At 37.2% G+C, this 19,551-nt stretch overlaps 1 protein-coding gene across 1 annotated transcript; it reads right to left on the bottom strand.

Annotated features, from left to right (window-relative positions):
- Positions 1 to 5,597: 5,597 nt before the first annotated feature.
- LOC114033977 (olfactory receptor 491-like) lies at positions 5,598 to 6,551 on the bottom strand. Its single transcript, XM_027849613.1, has one exon. It carries the CDS (start codon positions 6,549 to 6,551, stop codon positions 5,598 to 5,600), a length of 954 nt encoding a protein of 317 aa, XP_027705414.1.
- Positions 6,552 to 19,551: the final 13,000 nt, after the last annotated feature.

Raw genomic sequence — 19,551 nt, 5'->3', positions numbered from 1 at the left:
GCCTCAGCTGCAGGACCTTTCACACTTGGGACAGTGAAGGGTATTAGGCATCTGAGCTGGGGAAGATTGAAGGAACTTCTGCTGACAAGGAAGGCCAGAACCAGCTGTGCTGCAGAGACAGGATCATGGGTGAGAAGGAACCAGCATGCACCTGTGTGTGGTGGAAGTGGAGAGGAGACTTTGTTGGCTGTGGGCACATACTGGAGGCTGAAGGTCTTCATTGCAGTACCAAACCAGAGGGGAGAACTGAAGGAGGATCTGAGGCCAGAGGCAACATCCCCCATGACCAAGGACTACAGGTGATTATAAAAAACTGAGCTATTACAAATTTTAAAAAAATACACAGGCAAAGGAGAAAAAACTCAACCATAGAGAGTTGCTCTGGCAATAGAGAACACCAGGGTTTGTCTTCAGAGGACACTGAAGAAAAAAAACCCTCTTCTACCCCGAAGAGTAATGACAAATGGTCACCTGCTTAAAAAGAATTCATAGAAGAACTGTAAAAAGACTTTTAAAATCAAATGAAAGAGATTGAGGAACTAAAAAAAAAGAGTAATCCAAGAAAAACAAGATTATGAAAAGAAAGTCAACCAATTAGAAAAAGAGATCCAGAATCTCAAGGAAGAAAACAAGTCATTGAAAATCCAAATTGGGCAAGGGGAAGCTAGTAAAGTTATAATAAAACAAAATATAAAGAATGAAAAAATAGAAGAGAATGTGAAATGTCTCATAAGAAAAACAACTGATCTGGAGAACAGATCAAGATGAGAAAACATAAGAATAATTGGACAACATGAAAACTATGATCAAAAAAAGAATCTTGATATAATAATACAAGAAATAATTAAAGAAAATTGTCTTGAATCATTAGAACAAGAGGGGAAAGTAAAAATAGAAAGAAAATCCACTGATCACCACCTGAAAGAGATCCCAGAATGAAAACCTACAGGAATATCATAGTCAAATTTCAAAACCTCCAGGTCAAGGAGAAAAAATATTGTGAGCAAGAAGGGAAAAAAAATACAATTTAAATATGGTGGTGCCACAATTAGAATCACACAAAACCTAGCACTGGTGATATTAAAAAACAACAGGTCTTGGAATGCAATGTATTGAAGAGGAAAAGAACTGGAATTCCCGCTGAAAATATCATACCCAGCATAATCCTGAGTGGAAAAAAAATAGACATTTAATGAACTGCCAGACTTTCAGGATTTTGGGGTTTTTTAATGAAACTAATGGAATATTTGATATGCAAGAGCCAAGAGAAATATAAGGTACACACCAAAGACTAATTACAAGGGATTCAATAAGGAAAGACTATTTATGTTTATGTATGTAAAATATAAAACTTATGTCTAGGATTGTTATTTAGTAATTGGGAAGTTTGTAAGAAAGATTGGGGTAGACCTGAGCATGACATGACTTTAAAAAGTTAAACTACTTAGGAACAGCTAAAAACAGTAATTATTTTATACAAAGGAGGTGATACTGTAAGAACCTACATAGAGGAATTAGATGGGGGAGAAGGGCTGTTAGTTCTGGAAACATACTTTCATGGGGGATGGGTTCAAGAGGGAAAAAAAATATATATGTAGAAGAGTATGAAGTCTTCTAAATTCAGAAAGAAATAAAAAGCTAAGGGAAGAGAGAGGGGAAAAGGATAAGGGAGCTATCTTTAGAGGAGAGTGTGAGGCATGAGGTAAAAGGAGGGTATAGAAGGGTGTTTAGATTTTAGGAAATGAGAGAATAAGGGAAGAATCCTTAGAGAGAGGCTAGATTAAGTAATAGGAGGACAGGGTGGAGGATAGATGTAAAGGAGTCAGGAGGGATAGAAAATAAGAGATACAGACAAAAATAAAAACAAATATCAAAAGTAGAATTCGTTAGGGAAAGCATACGTCTATATATGTATGTATGTATATGTATATAAATATATGTGTACCTCTGTATCTATATCTATATATAAATATAGCTGCACTTAAATGTAGCCTTCAGAAGTCAGGGCAGAGAGTGTGAAAAAGAACAAAATAAAAAGTGAACAGGAGAGAACAAAAGAAAACTAACAAGGAAGCAAAGAAAAGATGGAAAGCTCTCAATACAATGTGGGGTACTTATACAGGCTTTCTTGAAATAGAAATTTATTGGCATATATTTGGAATACACTCTTACATTCTGCTGTGCACTCGACATGCTTTTTTTCTTTTCTTATTCAGTACTTAAGTTTTAATATTTAAGTTTATAAAGTTTCTTTTTCTTTTCTTATTGTGTATTTAAGTTTCAATAATTAAAAAAAAAAAAGAAAACTCTAAACTCAACATTCCAGTAAAAAAATTATTATGATTGACTCTACTCAACACAATGTTTCTTCTACTTAGGAAGTTTCCATTTCAGGATACAATAATGAACACTTCACTTGTTCCATAGATTATGCCAAGCCGTCTCCAGCAATGCTTCACATTGTTGCCTGGACATCTCCTCAAGAGTATCCTTGCTACCGTATGTGCAACATGCCCCACCACACCTGTGGGACAGTTCTGAAACGATAAACAAAATAATACTGTTCTTGCTATTGAAAAGTCTGTCAATTTACTCTCCTGAACCTCAAGTCACCATCATTATGTAATATCTGTTAGAGTAATTAGTTCATTGTAAGCCTATGAGGTGCTTTGATGTCTTCAAAGATCTATATAGTTCCCTCCTTTTCAGTTTTAGGGAATTAGTTTTATATGAAAAGTTATGATTTCAGTCACAATTTCTCCAAGTCCCCAATTAGGAGAGTTGCTAACATACCAAAGACAATGCCAGGGTCATCATCTCTGCACCCAGGTTGACATGAATCTATGACAGCTTGGACCTGTGGTTACTTCAACCTTTTGTCTATTCTGTCTTGTTCTTGGGTGTAGGGTTACAGATGGCTGAGACCTTGTGAGTTTCAAAAAGCCTGAAGAGCAAGCTGCCAGAGATTTGGAAACTGGAATCTCTACTACAGTCTGTGAGCAGCCAATTCTTCTCCATCAGCACAGCCCTAACAAGAGATCAGAACCCATTCCAGGAAGTATTGACTTCACAGGCAAGATGCCACGCACCTACAAGCAAGAAACAGATTATCCATTAGCTGATGCATTTGGAAATTAACTTGATGGAATCAATGCTTTGTAGCAACTGCTTTAGGTTTGAGTCTACCCTCTGGAAACTGAGGTGGTATAGGGGAGAGTATGCCAGTGGGACACAGGAATGGTTTTGTATTGATGTTTCTTAGTTAAATGACAATAGAGAACTAATCACTGCATGAAATGATAATATTGAGGAGATATGAACTGCCATTGGAGATAGATATTGGGGAAAACACACCCAAGAGCAGAGAATTGTTCAAACTAATAGAAAAAACAGCATAATGTATTAAAGTTACCACTAGAACCTTGAGGAGAGATGTAGCCAGGCTTGCTCTGCAGGCACTGACTAATCACTGTGACTGTGAGTATGGAAAAGGACCTCAAGGGTCTATATGAATGGCAAAATAATATAAAGGGGAATTATGAAGGAAAAAAAGAGAGAGACAAGCACTGTCAGATTTCATATTATTTTCTGAAGTCATTATGATCAAAGTATACTATAAAGTTACTATTTCTCAACTTATTTCATGCTAACTAAAAGGTAGAAAGGCAGAACAACAGAAGGAAATAAGTAATCAAGAATTATTTTTCCTTTTAAAATTTTATTATTTATTTATTTTTAGCATCTTTTTCTTTTTCAATTTTGAATTTAAAATTCTCATCTTCCAGCCTTCCTCTTTCACTGAGAAGGCAAGTAACATATCAATTACATATGAAATCACACAAATCACATTTACATGTTAACTGTATTACAAAATTGGGAGAAAATTATACTCCAAATTGCATTCAGAGTTCATCAGTTCTCTCTCTCTGAAAGAGGACAGCATTTTTTCATCATGAGTCCTTGAGAGTTGTCTTGGATCATTATATTGATCAGAGTAGCCAGGTCTTTCACAGTTGATCATCGTTACAACATAGCTATTATTGTACAACGATGTCCTGGTTATTCTCATTCTGTTTTGCATCAGTACACATAGGTCTTGCCATGTTTTTCTGAAACCAGCTCCTTCATCGTTTCTTATACTACAACAGAACTCTATCACAATTAGAAGTCACAATTAGTTCAGCCATTCCCCAATTGATGAGTTTTCCCCCAATTACCGATTCTTTGCCACTATAAAAAGAACTGTTATAAATATTTTTGTACAAATGCATTTTTATATTTCTGTACATTTTTTCTTTCTCTTTGATCTCTTTGGAGTACAGACCTAATAGTAGTCTATCTACTATACTATTAATATATCTTCTATACTATTAGGATCTATTAAACAGAGGAGGAAAGAAGCATATCTGGAAAGTCTACAAGATCACTTAACCTCTTTTAGCCTCAGTTTCCTCATCTATAAAATTAAAATAACAATCATAACACCTGCCTCAGACAGGTTAGGAGGATCAAATGAGATATCTATAAAGCACTTTGCAAAATCTTAAAGTACTGTATAAATTATAGCTATTATTATTCTTGCTTTCAATAGGTTATCTCAGGGGGTGGCTCCTCTGATCAGAGTTCATTCTTCCAAAAGTATGAAACAACCAATTCATCTTGCAGGCAGCCCTAGCCACTGAATCTCATCCCTAAGGTGGCACCAAGAAGGTAAATCTAAAACTGCCGATTCATCTAGGGACTGTTACAGTCACTGAAATTTAATTAAAAGTCCATATGATAGTAGAGATGGAAGGGTTCCGATAGATCATCAAATCCAACCCCCTCATTTTAAATTGGAGGAAACTGAACCACAGAGAGTAGTCAGGAAGGGATTAAGTCCTGCATTGGACATATAATGGCTGTTAGACCCTGGGCATACTAGTTAACTTCTCACTACCCCCAAATAGTTCTCTGAGGCCACATATTGGGCAAATAGTCCATTCTTTCTCAATTAAAAAAATCAACTTAGCAAGTATAAGATGAAAGAAATATGGTAAACAATATAGCACATGTAAGAAAAAGCTGACAGTAAGAGTTGGCTGGGTGACAATAGGAAAAAAAACTAAAGCAGACTTAGGGTATAGTCAGAGAGGCACAGTGTTACATTGATCCCATGGTGTTCCACTGCCCTCCCCCATGTAATGATTTTGTGCATCCTTCTTCTGAATGTGCATCATGACAAGAAAGAACCATATGTCATATGGAAGACAAAAATATTACTAGTAAAGGTGGCACTTGAAATATGGAAGGTTCACTATACAAGAATGTGATAACCACATCTGCATTCAAAATGATGACAAAAACCTGGATTTCCTCCAGACTACCAATCAACATCAAATCAGACATCAGATCAAACATCAGATCAAACAACATCAGATTCATTGGCTTTTATTTTCAGCACATTTAAATTCACCAATTTAATTCATAATAATGACTATATAAAAATTTTCAAACTCATTTATTGTTGCTACTCAGACCTAAGCTGTTCATGGCCAGGACCTATTAAATTTTTTGTCTTTATATCATTAACATAATGCCTTGAACTATGAAAATGTTTAATGGTGAACTGAATTCAATCTATAAAAATAAGTGTCTATTAATTTTTTCATGGCCCCCTTCACTTCCTTGTTCCTCAGACTGTAAATCAGGGGATTCAACATGGGGATCATTACAGTGTAGAAAACAGACACCACTTTGTTCTGATCACTTGAATATATTGACTTGGGCATCACATAAGTGAATGTAATGGTCCCAAAGTACAGTGTAACGGCAGTAAGGTGGGAGGCACATGTAGAGAAAGCTTTGGATCTCCCCTCAATAGAGCGTATCTTCAGGATTGAGAAAAGGATGAATATATAAGAGATAGTTATGATTAAAACGACTATTACAATTATCGATCCTGCAGAGAAAGAAGGAAGAATTTCAGCAAGGGGAACATGGGAACAAGAAAGTTTCAGCAAAGGTGGATAGTCACAGAAGAAGTGATTGATTTTATTGGGTCCACAAAAAGACAAATCCAATAAGCAACCAGCAAAAGTCCAACCATTCACACAACCACCCAGGTAAGATGTGATGAGTAACAGAGTGCAGACCCTGGTAGACATGTGAGTGGAATAGAGTAGGGGGCTACAGATGGCCACATAGCGATCATAGGCCATCACAGCCAGCAGAAAGCACTCAGCTGTCCCAAAGAAAGCCAAAGAAAACTGTTGGACCACACAGCCTTGCAAAGGGATTGAGGTTATGGCCCCAAGGAAATTCATGAGCATCACAGGCATAATAGATGAGGAAAGCCCAATATCCACAAAAGCCAAGTGGCTGAGGAAAAGGTACATTGGAGTGTGAAGTTGGGAACTCCTTTGTATCACTATTATGATACTGAGATTGCCAAGTAAAATGACAATATAGATCCCCAGAAATACCACAAAGAAGAAGACACAAAGGGTTGGGTCATCTGTTAACCCTAAAATGAAGAATTCTGTCACAGCAGTGGAGTTCTTGCCAGTCATCTGTTCTCAAATACTGCCTGTTAAGACAAAAAAAAAAATGATGATTAGCAAGAAATACAAAACTAAAACCTGAGGATTTCTTATCTATTGAATAAATATTTACTGCTGATCTAATATTTGTAAGACCCTACACTAGACAACAATGCAAATACAACAGAAACATGAATTAGACAAAGGAGGGGATATCAGACACATCAATAAATAACCATCACACAAACTGTAGTACAGTAAATGTATAAGAAAATGGCTCATACAAGTAATGGGCTCTGAAAATACAGAAGAAGGAAGTCAGGGATCCCTTCATGGAGCTGCAGGTATCAGAGCTTGGTCTCAGAATCAGTAGGATTTCAATAGAAAGAGATAGGGTTGGGATGAAAACTACTCTAAATAACCTGGTTCAGAAAAAGCCTGGACATCTGCCACTACAGCAAATTTAGTTCATATTTGAAACACTTGGTCAGTTTAATATGTTGGAAGTTTGGTTGACATCTTATTAACAGCAGGTCTGATGTGCCTACATTACAACGGTTCATCCACAGAGATAGGCCATAAGGAATCCAACTAACTGAACTGCTCAGTCGGCTTTTTTATTTTGTTTTATTTTTTAGACCAGAGCTGAGTAGAAAATTTGACTTTCAAATTCAAGTCTAAAGAGAAGCATGAAAAGGTAAACAGGAAACAGAAATCATAACAGACTTATAGAAGATGAATTGTTTACATTCCTACATGGAAAGAAGATATTTGTAACTCATGAGACCTTTGTCAGTATTGGGGTTGTTGGAGAGAGAAAAAATATATATGCATAGATAGATAGATAGATAGACAGACAGATAGATAGATAGATGGATAAAGGGTGAGATGAAGATGAAGGGATGATATCTAAAAAATAAAATAAAGGGTGAGAGAGGATTATAATGAGAGAAAGAGAAAGGGAGAGGTACAATGGGGTAAATTATCTTAAAACAGACAAGAAAAAGCTTTTACACTGGAGGGGAAGTGGGGGAAGGTGAGAGGGAATGAGTGAATCTTATTCTCATCAGATTTGGCTTAAGGAAAGAATAACATACACACTCAATTGGATATGGAAATCTATCTTACGCTACAGGAAAATAGGGAGGAAGGGTGTAAGAGAGAGGAGGGGATGATAAAAGAGAAGCCACATTGGGGGAGAGGTTAATCAGAAGCAAACACTTCTGAGGAGGGACAAGATCAAAAGAGAGAATATAATAAACAGGGGATAAGATCAAGGGATATATAGCAAATTTTTCGTAACATGATGACTATAGAAGTGTTTTGCATGACTACACATGTATAACCTGTATCAAATTGTTTGCCTTTTCAATGAGGATGAGTGAGGAGGGAGGAAGGGAGAGAATGTGGAACCCAAAGTTTTAAATACTTACGTTAAAATTTGTTTTAACATGCAACTGGGAAATAAGATATACAGGCAATGGGGTATAGAAATCTATCCTCCCTTACAGGAAAATAGAAGGGGAAGGGGATATGAGAAGGGGGGGTGGTGATAGAAGGGAGGGCAGACTAGGGGTAGGTGTATTCAGAATGCATGCCATCTTGGGGTGGGGGAAGGGGTGAGATGGGGAACAAATCTGGAACTCAAAATCTTGTGGAAGTAAATGTTGAAAACTAAAAATAAATAAATTGATTCATACAGAGAAAAAAAGAATCTCTAGAATTCAATTAGTCACTTAATTTCAAGTATGCAATGATAATTATATTCCAAAATTAATACAAATTTACAAGAGGTTCAAAAAACAAGTTTGAGTAATTGTAAAGAGAACTAGATAGTCTGTTACATGAACAAAAGTCCTAAGGGATTAGGGTAATAGAATGAATAAAGGATGGGGTAAGGAGACACTGTTTCCTGTCATTAAAATTGAAAAAAAAAAAAAGCAGCTGGAGGTTTAAAGGCTGCATTGGTCTACTATGGCCAACCCACCAATGGGTGTCAGCCTTGGTGTTTTTTTAAAATAAACTCCTTTTAGTTGTGAAATGATGCAACCATTTTGGAGAGCAATTTCCCTTTGGGCATAGTACACACCCTTTGACCCAACAATAGCACCTTTAGGGCTATATCCCAAAGAGATCATACAAATGGGAAAAGGACCCACATGTACAAAATATTTAAAGCAGTTCTTCTTGTGGTGGCAAAGAATTGGAAATTGAGAGGATGCCCATCAATTGGGAAATGGCTGAACAAGTTGTGGTATATGAATGTAATGGAATACTATTGTGCTACAAGAAATGATGGACAGGCTGACTTCAGAAAAACCTGGAAAGACTTGTATGGTCTTATGCTGAGTGAAGTGAGCAGAACCAAGAGAACATTGTACACAATAACAGCCATGTTGTATGATGACTAACATTGATAAACTTAAGCCTTCCCAGCAATACAAGGATCAAAGACATCTCCAAAAGCCTCGTGATGAAAAATGCTATCAACTTACAAAGAAAGAACTATGGAGTTTCAATGCAGATTGAAGCATAATATTTGCTATTTTTTTGTTCTGTTGAGTTTTGTTTTCTCTTTCTTGTGGTTCCTCCTATTGGTTCTAATTTTCTCTTACAACATCACCAAGGTGAAAATATGTTCAATAGGAATGTATATGTATAGCCTACATCGATTGTGCGCCATCTTGGGAAGGGTGGTGGGGAAGGAGGGGGAGAAAATTTTAAACTCAAAAGCATATGAAAGTGATTGTTGATAAAAATAAATTCATTAAATAAAAATAAATAAATAAACGTTTAATTTTTTAAAAATTGTAAAGAAAGTGAATTTTTTTTCATTTTTAAAGTGTGTTTATAATCAAAACATTCATGAATTTTGTTTAATGATTCTTACATCGGTACAGGGTGTATGTAAAGATGAAAACAGTAAATGGTATACAAAAACTGAAATTCTCTGAAGTTTCAGGTTTGGACAACCAAATTTAAGAGACTGTACTAAATTGTGTGAAGTGTTGTTATTAACAGATTTTATCAGAATTATCTAGGAACCTCTACAAGTTATTTAGATCCAGAGAAGTTGAAACCCCCTCAGAGCTGCCCTGAGAATGAGGCCTATTCCAGAATGGAGGGGAAAGATCCAGGGACCAGATGACCACATGGGACATCTGCAACTAGACTCAAAATGGGCTGATTAAATAGACATTGGAAGTGGGTTATTAGGATACAGAGTGACTTGATGTTAATTAATACTGAAGCTCATTATATTGCTTTGGCCCTTTGTTTCATGGTGTTTGTGCTTAAGTTTTCTTGGTTACCTTGATGACGTAAAAATCTCCCTTCTCAAAATTAGGTCTTCATGAGCTCTCTGAGTAGTTTGATCTGTAACCTGACTTATGATTATGAATATCTGGTGAAAAAAACCTTATACATTTGGCTTATAGATAAATAATCCATTGCGGGAGGGTGGAGAGTATATTTTCCACTCCCTCATGAAGCAAAATGGGGAGAATTGAGAGAATTGGGAGGAATGTAACAAGTGATAGTGGGAATTAAGGCAGATGAGGGAATCACACTGATTCCATCTTGTGACTCAGTTTTGGAGCTAATTTACTTTTCTTTCTATTCAACTTCTATGTTGTGAGAAAAATGCATTCAGCTGTAGAAATTGTGAGAAAACTTTATTGTATTTTTTGAACCTAGCCGTGTGTGGCTGGGAAACTGGACCACCTCTACCTGCTGCTTAGAGATGCTTAAATAAGGACTTAGGTTGTGCTGACCAGAAACCCAGTCAGATCCAAAGATGGAGGCAAAGAGTGTTCTCACAATTGCTCACATACAACTCAAGCAACCCATATATCGTATCTGTATCTATGGCCAAAGGACAGGGACATTTTGGTCACTTTTTAAAAGCATAATTCCAAATTTCTTTCCCAAATGGTTAGACCAGTTCTCAGACCCACTAACATTGTATGTTTTTTGTCATCTTTGTCATTTTGCTGGATGTTAAATGAACCCTCAGAGTTATTTTGATTTACATTCCACATATTATTAGTGACTGGAACCAAATTTTCAGAGTTGTTAATGTTATGCAATTAAAAAAAAAATCTTTGCTCATATCCTTTCACTACTTATGCACTAGAAATGGCTCTTGGTCTTATATCTTTGTTTGATTTCTCAATGTATTTTGGATATTAAATCCAAATATTAGAAACATTTGATGCAAAGCTTTTTTTCTCAATTGACAGTTTCCTTTTTATCATAGCATCACTGATTTTTTTCAGGCAAATGTTTTCATTTTCATGCTGTCAACATTATCTGTTTTATTTTATGATTTGTGCTCTTTCCTGTTTTGTTAATAATCTTCCCGAGTTCAATATCTCCAAAGTCTACTAATACCTTTTCTTCATTTCCTCTGTTCCTTTGACACCCTGAGCTTAGGGAAAGACTGGGACTCCATCACTGGAACCCCAAGGAGGGAACTCCTTAATGTTTTGTCTTGCCCCTGTCTCCCATCTATCCTGAATGTATCTTGTTTGTCCATAGCTGTTGGCATGTTGTCTGTCCTCATTAGATTGTTAGCTCCTTGAGCGCTGAGACTGTTTTTGCCTTTTTGTGTCTCCAGCACTTGGCACAGTGCCTGGCACATAGTAGGAACTTGATAAATGATCATCAATTTGATTTGACTTGCCCTTTACCAACTCACCATAGTGAATGCTAAAGTGTTCTAGCAATTCTTCCTGATATTCCAAGCCTTATTTTCAACATCTCTTGAACATAAAATTCTTACTTTCAAAGCTGCTACCTTCTTTGGCAGCTGGTTCTTTTCTGCCCAAGGTCATCCCATATCCATATTTTATCTTAATGAGGGGATTTGCCAAGTAAGTCTCAGTCTTTTGAGCATGCTTAGATTTGCCCTTCCTGGTAAGTTACATAAAACATGTGAGATGTTCCCTGCCTGTTACTAATTCAATATGAAGAGATTTACTGAGCCTCCTTCTGGCTATCAGTGCCAGAGAGGTTGGTGCTGTATGGCGAAAAGGAACTGGAGGAACTGATGACTCAGTATGCACTATAGCAGAAATGAGTTTATGTAGAAAAAGATTGCTATGCCCCATCCTTTCCTTTCCAGCAGTAAGCCAGGCAAGATCTGATGTGAACTTCCAGATGTGGGACAGCAGCAGCCCTATCTCCCACCCTGCTGTTTTGTTATCAGGAGCACATGGTACCTCTGTTTCTTTTATATTTGTCCTTTCTGCATATTAAGTGAATGAAATGGGAGAACTCAGAAAACTGGTGAAACCAGAAGATCCATCAAAGCCATGAGATGGTCTAACCAGCAACTGAAGTCAGCAGTACTAGCAATCAAATTTAGTGAGGAGCTGGAACAGCAGCTGAGGGACCTGCTTAATTGATCCCAGCAGCTAATCTCTCCATTAGATGAAACACTGAACCTTGTAAAGACCCAGTAGAGCTGATATGGTGATGGGACCTGAACCCCTAAAAGGAAAAGATTGTGTGTTTGAAAGCAGCCTGCTCACTGAACTTTCCCACACAACCCAGTCCCTAGCATTTCCCATAAGGCAACTGGCCCATTCTAGCCCACCCAGATACTCAATAATCCTTTGAACTGCCCTTTTACTCTGACTCTGCAACCACTTAACTCCTTTCATTCTCTGCACCTGGCCCGCCCCAGGCTACTTACAAATTCTTAATCCTATCCAGATCTTCTCACTGACCCTTTTTCTTCCTTTTTCTGTACAAAAGTATTATTCTCACCCCAGTTAAATTTCAAATTCACTTAGAATCTACCCCACTTCAATTGGTGTTACAATAAACCTCACTACTTTGACTGAAAGAAAACTTCAATGGTTGAATTCTTTCCAGGCAGACTCCCCTGTACCCTTACCTTGTGGTCTATGGGTGCTCAGAAACATTAAATCGAAGGGCAAAAGGAGCAGATTCTGCCTCAAAAGAATTTGACTCAAGCCTTCTTTCAGTCAGATAAAAAGTTTATTAAAATACCAGTTGGGGTGGGTGAGATTTTAAGAATCCATGCTATTTGTGACACTAATACAAGCAGGACACACTCTTAAGGTATTTCAGCAATTTAATGAGGGCAAGATGTACACGTATATACAGAAAGACTGGGAAGATCTCCATGTGATCAAGGTGTGGTCAATAGCATGGAGTTCCTGCGATATAACAGAGAAGGGGTCTAGATAGTGTTAAGGAGTTGCAAAATACCCTGGGGTGGAGCCAGGTGCAGACAATGAGGGCCACAATGAAAGGACAGTTAAAAGGATTATACTTGGGGGCAGGTACTTCAGGCAAATGCCAGAGACTTGGTTCAGGGATTTGGGAGTCCTTTTAGGGGTCCAGAATGAATCCTGTCCCCCATCACTTACATTTTGGAATTAAGCACAACACAGCCCTGCAGATTAGTGATTCACCCATATACAACACCATTTACCAGAAACTAAATTAATGGACATTTATTAAAGGGAGAAAAAGACTACCAGTGCCACCCCTCAGAAATACATATGTCTTGCTACTTTTGTGATTCAAGTTTGAGCCCATTCTTCCCAGAGAGCTTATAATTGCAGAGGAGGGATATAGTGTACTGAATGGGAGGGAAGGGAGAGTGTTTTGTCCCAACTACATTAAACTTGAATCCATTCTCTCTAGGTATCCTATGTATACAAGGGAAAAGTATGCTCTTGTTTTAGGGTATGGTTTTGTAACTTCTCTCCTTGCTATACCTTCTCAGTAAATATCCCTTTATTAAAAAAAAAAAACCATGTCTACTGCATGATCAATATTGTAGGTGGGGCACACAAAATGGGGGCACAGAACCCCTTAGGGTTATGCCAGTGTGTAAGAAGAAGTACCTTGATGAAGCTTGGTCAAAAAATGGAAATCTGTTGGGGCTAAAAAACAGACACTTTGAAATGTAAAAGCCTTCAGATACAGAATATACCCTAGAAAAGGTCTGAGGTTTTAATAGCTAAATTGCATCTGAAGAGGCTAGCTAGACAATGAACTTGCCTCTAAGACACAGAATGTATTCATGCCATTGCTCCTGGCCACTCATCTGCACAAGAACCCCAAAACAGTATGGGAAGTATAACTGACTGAATTGGTACTGATGACTCTAAAACAAGGTGGATCCTAAAGCCAAAAAGGATTGTCAGAACAATAAAAGCAAGATCTCTTTCATATTCTGCTTAGAAGTAAAAGACCTCAGAGCTAAGATTCTGAAGGAGTTAAGAGAAGCAGATTCTGCCAAGCCTAAACTAACAGTGATTGCCTTTTTTTTTGTCTTTTAAGCATTTCTTTTGTCTGCAGAGATACATAGCCTTCCAATACCTAATCTACATTGTACTTTGAATATCCATCTCCCCCCCTTTAGGAGAGACTTAAGGAACCCATCTCAGCTTTCTTTGCTTTTTCCTGGTGTGGGGGTATATACAGCCAGAGAATGTAAGGAGTCTTACTCTCTTTCTTTTTTTTTTTTTTTTTTTGGCTAGTCAATAGGGTTAAGTGACTTGCCCAGGGTCACACAGTTAGTGTTAAGTGTCTGAGGCTGGATTTGAACTCAGATCTTCCTCAATCCAGGTCTGGTGCTCTATCCACTGCACCACCTAGCTGCCCCACCCTCTTTCTTTCAAGGTCAGATTCCCCCAGGGTTGAACTCAGCCCAAGTTAGCTCAGAGCTGGGGCCCTTGAGTGAAAGAAGGCAACCAAGTTCCCTTGGGCCTACACTGTTTTGTGTGAAATGATTGTCTCTAGGATCTGGGATTTCTAGCTAGAAAGGAACTCTGAAGCCATGTAGCCCAACCTCTTCATTTCCTAGATGAGAGAACATAAAGGTTCTGTGACTTGCCCAAAGTCAAATGCTCAGTGTCAGAGTCAGGATAATGAATTTAGGTCCTTTACCTAGAGAATCAAGCAGCTAAGCAGCACAGTGGATAGAGTGCCAGACATGGAGGCAGAAAGACTCATCTTCCTGACTTCAAATTCTGCCTTAGACACTTAGAAAGTCTGTGATCCTGGGCAAGTCACTTAACCCCATTTGCCTCAGTTGCCTCACCTATAAAATAAGCTGGAGAAGAAAATGGAAGACCACTCTATTGTCTTTGCCAAGAAAATCCCAAATGGGGTCACAAGGAGTCACATGCAATTCAACAACTCTAGTCATTGTTCTTTCCACTAAACCAAACTGCCTCTACGCTCCCTTCAAATTCTATGTTCTAGAAAACCACAACTCTCAATACTGAGTTTTCAAAATATGTTGCTGGGAAGTACATTATGACACTTACACCTGAGAGGTAGTTGGAGAGGAGAGATTGTTTAAGCATTTACTCAAATGAAAATTTTAATTTTAATATTTTTTTTAAAAAAGCATTTACTCCATACTGGATTCACTATCAGATCATGGAAAAAAATGGAAAAAATAACCAAGTCCAATTCTTTTCTTTTTCAGATGAGAAAACTGGGGCCAAAAGATGATAGATGACTCGTTTAATGTCATCCAGTTAGGAAGTGCCAGGGTCAGGATTTAAACCCAGGTCCCTCTGGCCCCAGTCCTCTTTCTACTGTTCCAGAGTCTCTTATTCAAGAGCTGCTGCTCAGGGAATCTTACACCGTAACTATTAACATATCCTCTTCATTGGGCTCACTGATCCTATTCTCCTTCCTCTACAACTCTGCCTCCAACCAGCTGTTAAAATTCTAAAATTATCTTCCAGTGGCACAAGTCTGACCACATCAATCTCCCTCTGACAAGTCTTCAGAGTCATTCCCTATTGTCTCTAGGGTAAAGTACAAAATCCTCAGGCCAACATTTAAGATCCTCTTTGTTCAAGTTCCTGTCTACATTTCCAACCTTATTCCACATATTTTTTCTTCATACAGTCTATATTCCAGGCAAATTGGCCCCCTAGCTATTCCCTGCACTCAGGGGCATGCTGGTAAATGTTTAATAACTGGCTTTCAAGAGGGGGAAAAGTATCGTCAATGCTAATCTGAATTATTAACATTTTCTCCACCACTTTCTTAAGTCTGTACAATGAACAAAGCGAGTAAATCAAGCCCTGATTCATAGAGTTTGTTTAGATTGTTTTATCTGTATTTAAACATAGAATGATTTGACTGTTTTAAGTAGTGAAATTTGATCCAACTGTGTAAAAAAATATTGTAGGTTAGTTGCTAGCTCTGAATAAGCAACCTCTTTAACTACAGAAGCCATGAGTGGCAATGCTCATAAATGGTTTGGGTGGTCCAAATCACAGCCAGAGGAGAAAGAAGAAAAGGATGAGAAAGTAAAGAGAATTCCCTTGTAGAAGAAAAATTGAAAGAGGAAAAAGATGAGAGAGAAAGAGGACAGTGAGAGGGAAAAGGTGTGGTAGATGAGTAATAGAAAAGAACTTGGCATCTATAATTATCTCTTCTTGATATAAATAACTAATATGGATGAAAGTTCAGTGAGATGTTTTACCTATAAGGGACAACACTATGTTTGCTCAGATGGTTGTTTAGAATTACTATAATCACATGACAAAAGTACTAAGAACCCACATTTATGCAGATCTTCAAATTTTGGAGTGATTTCCTCATGAAAACTCAGTGAGGTAGGCAAGTACAGGTATTATTTTCCCCATGTTAGAGTTGAGGAAACTGAGGCTTCCAGAGGTTAAGTGACTTGTGAATTGTCACACAGCATTAGGTGTCCCCATTCCAAGAACAATTCTCTTTTTACTACATAGGATCAGGATTTGCTAAATGATTAGGTCATAACATGGATATTTGCCTCCTTGTATGTATACATATTTTGCTTTTGCGTATATTTTGTAGAATACTTTTTTCCTCCAATATCAAATTGAAACTTTGGGGTGAATAAAGAAATCAAACCAATATATTGGTTAATATCTTAGCAAGAAGAATTCTGAAAATGAAAAGGCTTGAATTAATAGGATGCAGTGTGGTATGGTGGCAAGAGCTCAGGTTTGGGAGTTTGAGAATCTGGGTTTAAATCCTCCCTGTTTATTTACTATCTATTGGACAAGTAAGTTATTTCATCTCCTTCAACCTCAGTTTTCTCATCTGTAAAATTAAATAGTTCGTCTAGATGACCTTTGAAGTCCTCATGACCGGGATCTAGCACTGGAAGAGATGTCAAACACCATCTGGTTTCTACCTTTCATGTAACAGATGAGAACACAAAGGCTTGGAGGGCGTATATGACTTATTCCTCCAAGGTGACATAGATAATGTCAGAGGGAAGATTTGAACTCAGATTGTCTGACTCAAGTCAGGGCTCTTTCCACTATATTATACTGCTTCCTATTAATAGAACTCTTTTCTTTTTCAGAATTCTTCTTATTAAAAAAATCAACATTTAACATCAATATAACACCTTTATTCACCCCCAAGCTTCAGTCTGTGACTTAAGTGAAAAAGGTACTCTTCAAAACACACACACATGCATACCCAGAGAAAAATGTCCATGTTATTAGCTAATCATTTTCCGTGAGATACTTTTTCTTGTAACATTTTAGGATGTTTGACAAGACCAGAGGAAAAAATTTGCAGTCAGAGGACCTGGGTTTGAACTCCAGCTACTCTTAACACCTGTGTGGCCTTGGACTACTCACTTAACATTTCTAGACCTTAATTTCCACATCTATAAAATAAGGGGATTAGACTAGATAAGGTCTAAGGACCCTATTAATCCTAACTCTATAATCCTATGAACTGATTTCACTCACTAAACTGTGACATTATAACAGCACTCAGTGTATACATCCAACTTTCAAATCTCTGATGCCACAAGGAAGTAAACATATGAAGAAGCAAATCTTTTTTAAACATAAGATGAATTAAAGACCTAAGGAAATCCAAGAGCTATGAATGCACACATGACGAAAGGAATAGACATACTTGCCTGAAATGAGCCCTGGATAGCTATAGCACCAAAAAAATCCATATACTTCTACAGTAATTTCAAAGAAAACAGTGGTACCTTTTGATAGAGGGAGATGATATGTTTAGATGCCAAGGAATTATCATTGTATGGGAATACCATATTTACATTGGGTTTGACAGCATTTGGGATTTAACCTCTTGAGAATCTATAACCAAACATAGACTGGGTCATTAAAATGCATCAAGGATTTAAAAAATTCCACACAAACAAGTGTAAAAAAAATCTCAAATCTCAGGGGCTCCATTTATTTTTTTCTTGGTTCATGTATATTGAGGATAAAAAATAAAAACTGATAGTGACATAGTCAGACCAATAAATATGCTGCCATGGCAGATCTTTTTTTATTAATTTATTTTGATTTATCAATAATAACTTCCATATGCTTTTGAGTTTAAAATTTTTCTCCCCCTTCCTCCCCACCACCCTCCCCAAGATGGTGAACAATCTGATATAGGCTATACATTTATATTCCTATTAAACATATTTTCACATTAGTGATGTTGTAAGTAGAAATTCAAACCAATAGGAGGAGCCATCAGAAAGAGGAAATAAAACTCAACAAAAGAGAAAAAAAATAGCAATTCAACTTCCATAGTTCTTTCTTTGGATGTGGATAGCATTTTCCACCATGAGGCCTCTGAAGATGTCTTAGATCCTTGTATTGCTGGGAAGAGTTAAGTTGATCACTGTTAGTCATTGCACAATGTGGTTGTTATTGTGTACAACGTTCTTTTGGTTCTGCTCACTTCACTCAGCATCAGACCATACCAGTCCTTCCCAGTTTTTTGTGAGGTCAGCCTGTTCATCATTTCTTATAGCACAATGGTATTCCATTACATTCATATACCACAACTTGCTCAGCCATTCCCCAATTGATGGGCATTCTCTCAATTTCCAATTCTTTGTCATCACAAAAAGAGCTGCTATGAATATTTTAGTACATGTGGGTCCTTTTCCCTTTTCTATGATCTCTTTGGGATATAGCCCTAGAAATGGTTTTATTGGGTCAAAGGTTATGCACATTTTTATAGCTCTTTGGGCATAGTTCCAAACTGCTCTCCAAAATGGTGGGATCATTTCACAATTCCACCAACAATGCATTAGTGTTCCAATTTTCCCACATCTTCTCCAACATTTATCATTTTCCTCTTTTGTCATGTTGGCCAATCTGATAGGTGTGATGTGGTACCTTGGAGTTGTTTTGATTTGCATTTCTCTAATCAATAGTGATTTAGAGCATTTTTTCATATGACTATAGATGGCTTTAATTTCTTCATCTGAGAACTGTCTGTTCATATCCTTTGATCATTTATCAATTGGGGAATGGCTTGTATTCTTATAAATTTGACTTAATTCTCTATATATTTTAGAAATGAGGCCCTTATCAGAGAGACTGGTTGTAAATATTCTTTCCCAATTTTCTACCTTCCTTCTAATTTTAGTTGCATTGGCTTTGTTTGTGCAAAAACTTTTCAATTTAATGTAATCAAAATTATCCATTTTGCTTTTCATAATGTTCTCTATCTCCTGTTTGGTCATGAATTCTTCTGTTCTCCATAGATCTGATAGGTAAACTATTCCTTGCTCTCCTGGTTTGCTTATACTATCAGCTTTTGTATCTAAATCATGAACCCATTTTGACTTTATTTTGGTACATGGTGTGATATTTTGTCTAGTTTCTGCCATACTCTTTTCCAGTTTTCCCAGTAGTTTTTTTCAAAGAGTGGGTTCTTATCCCAGAAGCTGGAGTCTTTGGGTTTATCAAATAATAGATTACTATAGTCATTGACTGCTGTGTCTTCATATTTAACCTATTCCACTGATTCACCACTCTATTTCTTAGCCAGTGCCAAGCAGTTTTGATGATTGCTGCTTTATAATACAATTTAAGATCTGGAATTGCTAGGCCACCTTCCTCTGCTCTTCTTTTCATTAGTTCCCTTGATATTCTGGACCTTTTGTTCTTCCAAATGAATCTTGTTATTATTTTTTCTAACTCTATAAAATAATTTTTTGGTAGTTCGATTGGTATGGCACTGAATAAGTAAA

Source organism: Vombatus ursinus, unplaced genomic scaffold (genome assembly GCF_900497805.2).
Source record: "Vombatus ursinus unplaced genomic scaffold, bare-nosed wombat genome assembly UNPS02007743.1, whole genome shotgun sequence".
NCBI classification, from domain to species: domain Eukaryota; kingdom Metazoa; phylum Chordata; class Mammalia; order Diprotodontia; family Vombatidae; genus Vombatus; species Vombatus ursinus.
Note: the sequence above shows the minus strand (reverse complement) of the source record. Positions and strands in the feature narration are given on the sequence as shown.

What these genes read in the sequence shown, in the direction of transcription:
- LOC114033977 (XM_027849613.1), bottom strand. Translation starts at nt 6,551, where the DNA reads ATGACTGGCAAGAACTCCACTGCTGTGACAGAATTCTTCATTTTAGGG.